Here is an 8,587-nt window from a genome sequence, read left to right on the forward strand (position 1 = left end):
ATGAGCATCCCCCCACCCCACCACCACCCTTCCCCCATCCCCCAGCTGGATGACAACGATGGTCATCATCGATCTCGATGGACACACCACACCACACCTATCAGCCAAACAGCCCTCATCCAGCGATGCAGACCATTCCCCTTCAACAATACCTATCAGCCAAACAGCCCTCATCCAGCGATGCAGACCATTCCCCTTCAACAATACCTATCAGCCAAACAGCCCTCATCCAGCGATGCAAACCATTCCCCTTTAACAATATATATCAGCCAAACAGCTTTCATTTAACAATATGTATCAGCCAATCAGCCCTCATCCAGCGATGCAAACCATTACCCTTTAGCAATATCTATCAGCTGAACAGCCCTCATCCAGCGATGCAAACCATTCTCCTTTTACAATATATATCAGCCAAACAGCCCTCATCCTGCGATGCAAACCATTCCAATTTTACAAGATCTATCAGCTAAACATATTGACAATACTCATCCAGCGTTGTAAGCAAGCCTTTGTCAACAATACGAATCAACGAAACATCTTTAGAGCCTTCATTCAGCGACGTAAACCATTTCCCGTCACCAAGGTCCACCAGCGAAAAATCTTTACAACCCCCACCCAGCAACGTAAGCAATCTTCTGTCAACAATAACCACCAGTCAAACAACCAGCACTGTTAGCCATTTCATATCAATACTCATTAGCTGCGATTCATAGCCCCCATCGAGCTATATAATGTATCCGAACTAGGTAAGCGACGTAAACCATGAACAATACCATCAGCCAACCATGTTTTGAAGCCCCCATGTAAGCCTACGGTTTCTCGCAATCCCAAATCGTGGGACTGCGAGAAATCGTGGGCGTTCCCCTCCCACGTTTTTTCTCAATTGTGAGAAATCGTGGGATGTGCCCTTTATTTTCATCAGAAAATATTTCCTTTTTCATCGGAGTTGGGTTCTTGTCTTTTCTCAATACAAATCTGAGAGAAAAATGAGAGGTAGGACGGGGGGAGGGGGAGTCAGCAGGACAGTTTCAGTAGCTCAAGGAGGCGTCACTGCGTTCGGACTAATCCATATACGCTACACCACATCTGCCAAGCAGATGCCTGACCAGCAGCGTAACCCAACGCGCTGGACAACGACAACGAAATTCATGATAATGACAGTGGCGTTGGCGAAGACATCAACAATAGACGGTGAAGGTACTGGTTTAAAAAAAAAGTGTGAATGTGTGTGTATGTCAGTGAGTGAGTGGGTGGGTAAGTGAGTGAGTAAGTGTGTGTGTGTGTTGTGTTGTGTGGATCGGGGATCTAGAGAAGGAAGGCGAGGAGGGTGGTGGGGACATTGGAGAGGGTGGGGGTTTAAACATTGTTTCCTTTTGTGTGTTTACTTGGCTGGTTGATTTGTTCTTTTCTTTCATTGTTTTAAAAATCATATTTTCATGTTCTAAGTGTCTTTTATGAAACTGATAATCTATTTTCAGTGCAATCTTGTATGCGTAAGGATGCTGACACAAACAGATGAACAAATAAGCAAGCATGAAATGAACATTCTAAATAAATGTGACAGAAAAGGTAGCATCACAGCAAACATCAAAACTATTTGGTCCAATTTTCACGCTGCCTTCGTGAGGGTAATGCGTTGTAATACATCTTTTTTTTCTATCACATTTATGTAGAAAATTGAATCATTTTGATGTTATACCCAACATCCCTCGGGAAAGATTCGGTTCAAGTCTTATCATAATATTATATTATACTATATCAAATTACAGTATATTTATGTTTGAGTTATACAAATTGTCTTAAATTCGTTGTTTGCTTTTGATTCCGATGTTGAATTTGAGGTCGATGTGTTGTAGCGATCCATCTTATGTGAAATACAATAAATAGTTGTGTATCAGTGTCATTACTGTTTGATGTCTTCACTAACGCTACTGTCATTATCGATATCATCGTTGTCGTCGCCCCTCTTTCTCTTTTCTTTTCCTCTCTCTCATTTTTCTCTGAGATTTGCATTGTGGAAAGACAAGAACCCAACCCCGATGATAAAGGAATTATTTTCAATAGAAATGAGGGGGACTTCCCACGATTTCTCACACATTGTGAAAAATCGTGGGGGCGCCCCCAACGATTTCTCGCAACTGAGGGAAAACGTGGGAGGGGAACGCTCACGATTTCTCTCACTTTGAGAGAAATCGTGGGATTGCGAGAAATCGTTGGCTTACACCCAATCCTTAAATGTGACCCCGTCAACAATATTCAACAGCAAAACATCTCTGAAGGACCCAGCCAAAAGTGTTAACCATTTGAGAAGCGGCATACAACCAACAGGCATGGCAACAAAGAATTGCTTTATTTTTAAAAGTGTGTGTGTGTGTGTGTGTGTGTGTGTGTGTGTGTGTGTGTGTGTGTGTGTGTGTGAGAGAGAGAGAGGTGGTGGGAAGGGAAAAAGTGCACTGAGAGAGTAAGCCATCTATGGAATGATAAATAAACAAACACAAGACAACGGAGTTAGAAAGAAATGAATATACACACAAAAAAGGAAGAAACAAAAGAAAAGAAAGAAAAATAGAGGAAAATGGAAGGAACAAAGAAAGAAAGACATAAACAAATGAATAGTTAAATAGATAAACGAAGGAAATGTCGACCTGGGGAGGGGGAGGGGGGAGGTGGAGGGGTCGAAGGGTGAGGGTATGGGGTAGCTTGCAAAAGGGAAGATTAATATCCGTGTTGTACAGTAAACATGATCAAATTTCTATTTTGTTTGTCGCACACGATTAGCTATTTTGTGAGATGTTGCAAAACACCGGTTTTACTTTGCTCTCTCTCTTTTTCTCTCTTCAGCTCAGTTTTCAACGGGGAGAACAGACTTTAAGGAAAACAAAATATTATGTTTTAAACTCACATTTTCCTGAAAACTGAACTAACCCAGTTTATGTCCAAACAAATTAAATCGTGGCGGTTTTTAAAAACATTAAAATGAGGTCAAGGTGTACAGAGAAGTGGGTGAGTAAGATGGCAGCGGGAGAGGGGAGAATGTGATGATCTTCTTTTTTTCTTTTCGTTTTTTATTAAAGAAATACGGGAGTGGTTTTGTTGTTGTTGTTGTTGTTTTCCCGTTAAATCTAAGCGAACGTTCTCGTCAAATGAGTGTCACCTCTCGTGCTCGTGATGGCAAAGCGTATCCAGTTTCTGCCAGGGAAGACAATTTTACGTAATGTAATTGAAGACAATTTTTCGTAATGTAATTATGCATTTGTTGTAAAAAAACAAAAACAAAAAAACTTCGCCGTGCTTAAACCTACACCGATTAAATATCATTACTTCTTTTTCCATATACGTAAGCCACCTTCACCGATTAATATCATTAACTCTTTTTTCTCCCATATGCGTAGGCTATGCCCATGTGGAATATCAGAACAAATCAAATCAAATCGGCGAAGTCTGCAAGATTCATTCTCTGCACGCGCGTGCAATCACCGCGTGACTTAGCCAATGTGACCGTTTGCGTGCGCTCGCGCTAGTCTGTGCGTGTCTGCACGCGACTGTGTAGTGTGTAGTGCGTGTGTCGTATGTGTGTGTGTGTGTGTGTGTACTTGCGCAAACATGCGACATATTTTTGTTTCAAACCAAATTAGCACGCAACTTGTATGCTGTCAAGCACCCTATGTTGTCCTTTTTTTTTTTTTTTTTTTTTTTACAGTTACTGAGAAGTTCCTTGAATTTATCCATCCCCCCCCCCCCCCCCGCCCCCCCAAGAGTGCAATATATTTTTACGCGCACATGTAAGGGGGGTGGGGTGGGGGGAGTGAGTAGAGAGAAGAGGGAGAAGGAGGTAGAGAAATAGTAGAAGTAGATTATCATGTGAGAAGGGATCAGAGAGTGACGATGCACACACTTGTACTCTTTCCTCATACCAACAGCAGAGCCACGTGGAGTGTTTTTCTTTTCTTTTCTTTTTTTTTAAAGAGTGTTTGCCACAGTCTTAGGATAAGTAGAATTAAACAGCACATGGCAGCACTACATCTAACAGATCTAAGCAACAAAACTTTCCTGCAAAGCACTAAGCAGCACACATCCGTCTAACCAGTTCCTACTGAGCAACAAACATTTCCTGTCTAGCACACCCAACATAAAGCAGCACACACTAAGCAACACATATTTCCTACCTAGCAATTCCTACTAGATCCTTAGCATCTTTGAGCAGCACACAGCCCTTGATAAAGTAGTTCACCCTACATTAAGCAGTACACCTGGAACATACACACAAAACCGAAACCCAGGTCAGATCTCAACATAGCCTGGACATTATTGACAAGCGTATACCCATCTCAGCACCTTTCAACACATGCCAAACAGTATGCATTTTTCTCACACAGAGATATATGTGAGGTAAAACAAGCTTCATTTAGCTTACCCGCCACTAATGGTGACATCACATACAATAACGTGCACCAAACATGACTGACCAACACCACTCCCCATGCCTATCAAGTCCTGTACATACGATAAGACACTGAATATATGTTTCCATTTGGATCCAACAACTCCCCACTTTGTCACCACAAAGTATCTCACAGGCACAATAAAATAGGAATCATAATTACCACTTCAAAGATGTGTGAATGTTTAGCACACCCTATGCAGCAAACATGAGACTGACTGATATACAGCATCAACTCACAACCTTTGTAATCCCTCTGCCCTCTCTCCGATCTTCCTCCTAAATTAATCTCAAACTCCTCCTAACTCGTACCATCGAGCTGCTTCGTCCATCATCTAATTTTCTTTTCCATTAAACAGTAACGTTTAAATACGTGTATTCTGGGATTTGTCATTGTGACTGGACTGTGTTCAATTCCATGGACACGGTTTTCAATCAAAGGTATTTTCACCCAAATTTTCTTTCAGCCAGGTTTAAGGGCCCCCGGTTCTGTGTTCCCCTACATCTATGTTCCCACAAATTTATGTTTTCTGGCTCTGTTCCGCCAGGTCTATATTTCCCAGAGTATATATTACACCAGGTCTGGAACCACTGCTGACCACTATATCTTATGCAATGTTTACCGGTTTTGACTACTGACCACTACTGACAACCACTGACCACTCCTAACGATTACCGACTACTGACCACCTCTGGCCACTACTGACTGCTGACCACTGAACTCCGCTGGCCACTGACCGCTACTGACTATGGAACACTACTGACCACCGCTGCTCACTAACCATGGACCACTACTGACCACCGCTGATCACTAACCATGGACCACTACTGACCACTGATGACTACTGACCACCGCTGATCACTGAACATTATGGCCACTGACCACTACTGACCACTGAACTTACACCACTGACCCCTGACAATTGCCTGCCACTGACACAACTGACCACTGACGCTGCTGACCACCACTGACTACTCGTCACCGCTGACCATTACTGACCACCGCTGACAACTACTGACCAATGGTCACCGCTGACGGCCAGTGACCACTACTCACACCCGACCACTGCTGACTACTGGTCATCGCTGACAACTGACTACTACTGATCACCAATGACCACAACTGACCACCATTGGCTCTGACCACTACTTACCACTGACCACCAGTCAATACTGACCACCAATGACTGATCACTACTGACCACTGGTCAGCACTGGCCGCTACTGACCACTACTGACCGCTGACCACCACTGATCACTACTCACAACTGACAGCCATTGACCACCACTGACCATGGCTGAATTGGGGCAGCATGGACCTGGGGGAATATGAACCTTGGGGAACATATATCTGGGGAAACAAATACATGTTCCCGAGCTTTGCACGCATATACAAAGAATACCCCCCTTCCCCAGAAAAAACAAACTGTTAAAGTCATGAACTGCCAGTGAAGGAAACAACGACGACAAATCAGCGGTTGCTAAATAGCAGCTGAAATGTCGCCAATCTGCTGATATGGTATCAACCGGCGACAATTTAAGGGTTCTCAGTCCCGCTGTTGCGGAGGTATGTTAAACTTTAATCTTTCAACGGTCCGCAGATTTGTCGCTGGTTAACTGAGCTCCGCCAAAATGTCAGCGGCGACAATTCAGCGGATCATAATGGATCATAATGTGAACATGGTATTTTACTATCCAGAACAGTCAGCATAAGTGAGTGTCCCAGCACCGCAGAATAAACTTGAAAAGTTTAGTAATGCCTATGATGTGGGTACATTTTCTATGTTCATCATAAAACAACAAACAATAGTACATAGTATTAAAATGCCCCCCCCCCCCCCCCCACACACACTCTCTTTCTCATATACATATATATATATATATATACACACACACATATATATATATATATATACACAGATATTTCAAACCATTTTACATATCAGCGACAATGGTAGAATACAGAAATGTGTCAGTGGTTAAAATGCATCTCTTCAACAATGAGGAACACACGACATAGAACGTTACTGTAGACCCTGTTGCTTTTCGGTGGTTTGTATCCACGGATGGATGGATATCTTATATCAAACTGGTCCCACCATCAATACCACCACTATCACTTCACACCGTACCATATACACGATTGCTGCATCGAAATGGACTCACCGTTCCATGTTCTATAACGCCGTACAAAAGTAGACAATCAAACTACAAATATAACAAGAAAAACACCCACCCACACATGCATTCGCTCACGCTCACGCGCGCAGGCCAGGCGCTCGCGCTATCATACAGATCAAACACAATATCTAAAAACACTTTGGTTCAAAACTTGATCGACACGAAAATTAATAACGCTCGTGCTCTGTTTTTCAGGCGATGAGAGGACGGGGCCGAAACTACCGGAGACACTGATGACCTTCCACCCTGTCCTTCCTTCCGCCGGCCAGATTCTTAGCCATCATCATCATCCCGTCTCTCACTCTTCGCTTTTCTTTTCCGGTAACCAAGCGACAAATCACAGTGAAATTAATACTTATTCGCAATCAACTTTAGTCATGTGACGACGTTAAAACGTTAACTTGTTAGTGAATTGATAATGTCCAGCCGTTGTTAAAAAGTTCAGTATTGTCGGGGAAGGAGATGGGGAGGAGAAAAAACAAAGAACAGAAAAAATGAAAACTGTTTTGAAGCAGTAAGAAGGATTTAAAGATGTAGACCAACTTTCACTGTATCGGTTTGTTCGAAAATTAAGCAGGCTTCCTAAATATGTTATGTTCAGGACTACCTTTTATCAAAAAGATACTTAGGCGACATGATTTTGTGGTCACACACACACACAATATATATATATATATATATATATATATATACATACACACACACCCTCCAAGTAAGGCAGAGCATTTGTTGTTTCCTTCTTTTTCAGTGTTCATGTTACACATAATGGGAAAACTAAATATAGTGTGCTTGTTAGTTTTCACATTTAAATTGCATTATTGTATCAAAGGCTTTGACATCAAATGTTTGCACAGTTCCATCACATAACGACAAGAACGAAAAATGCGTGCGAAATGTTGTGTTTGTGAAAATACATTCACTTCATCACCACATGACTGTCCTATTAAATTGTGTATTTTTTGCGAAGGCGTCTGCGAATGTCTTGGTGTGTTGCGTTTGACGCGCGCGTGCGTGTAACATGTGTAGTTGTGTGTGTGTGTGTGTGTGTGTGTGTGTGTGTGTGAACGCGTGTCACTTAGTATCAGCTACACACATGCTAAAATCATCTGTCGTTGGCTGGAACCTTCTAAAGGAGACTACAGGAGCGTTAGAAGTTCGTTATTGACTCATTTGTGTAAACAAAGTAAGTCTATTATTATAACCCGTTTTCGGTTGTCTGTGTGTGTATGTGGTAAAACTTTAACATTGTCATTTTCTCTGGTAATACACAAAACATGATGTAAAAGTAGGAAAAGTTCTCTTCTTTCCACTCATACTGTTTTCCACGACAGTGCACCTTTAGGATGAGCACAAAAAATATATATAAAAAAGAAGCCAAATTATTTACACAATGAATTTACAACTACATTTTTTTAAAAACATTTCTGCTCATAAAACTTGGCACTTTGATTTGAAAAACTGAAACACTGATCAACAGCAGTCAATTTTACTATCTTTTGTTCAAATTGGATCTTCTTTCGTTTAGTCTGAATGGTACACTGATGAATGAATCTCTTTGGGGCATCTAATTGATGGGGAGATTAATCATGTTTTGAAGCATGAGCATCAATTTGTTTTTAAACTTATCTTTCTTATCTAAAACATTACATTTTGAAATTATTACATTTTGAAAATATCACTCAGTACATAGAAAGGCTTTTGTGTTTTACACTCAGTGTGAAGACCTTTCAAAATGCACATTCTCCCGAGTTGTATTTTTGGGGGGAAATAGCAGATTGTACACAATGCGATGTAATTTAGAATTAGGTCCTGGGGAAAAAAACACAAAAACAACAACAAAAAACAAAAAAGAGAGGCAAGGCCTTCAAGACTCACTTGTGATACACTTAAAAAAAAAAAAAATCTAATCGTTAAAATGTGTTCTGTATTTGTTATTATAAAGCTTCAGGTTACACCCGCCGGGAA

At 41.5% G+C, this 8,587-nt stretch overlaps 1 protein-coding gene across 2 annotated transcripts in view; it reads left to right on the top strand.

Annotated features, from left to right (window-relative positions):
- Positions 1-7,588, top strand: part of LOC143279408 (uncharacterized) — a 46,314-nt gene extending 38,726 nt beyond the window's left edge. For both annotated transcript variants that reach the window (XM_076583447.1, XM_076583448.1), the window contains exon 4: positions 6,818-7,588. In XM_076583447.1, the coding sequence (XP_076439562.1) occupies positions 6,818-6,856 (39 nt within the window). In that variant the 3' untranslated portion in view covers positions 6,857-7,588. The remainder of the gene's footprint in view (positions 1-6,817) is intronic.
- Positions 7,589-8,587: the final 999 nt, after the last annotated feature.

The sequence above is a fragment of the Babylonia areolata genome, chromosome 2 (assembly GCF_041734735.1).
Source record: "Babylonia areolata isolate BAREFJ2019XMU chromosome 2, ASM4173473v1, whole genome shotgun sequence".
NCBI classification, from domain to species: domain Eukaryota; kingdom Metazoa; phylum Mollusca; class Gastropoda; order Neogastropoda; family Buccinidae; genus Babylonia; species Babylonia areolata.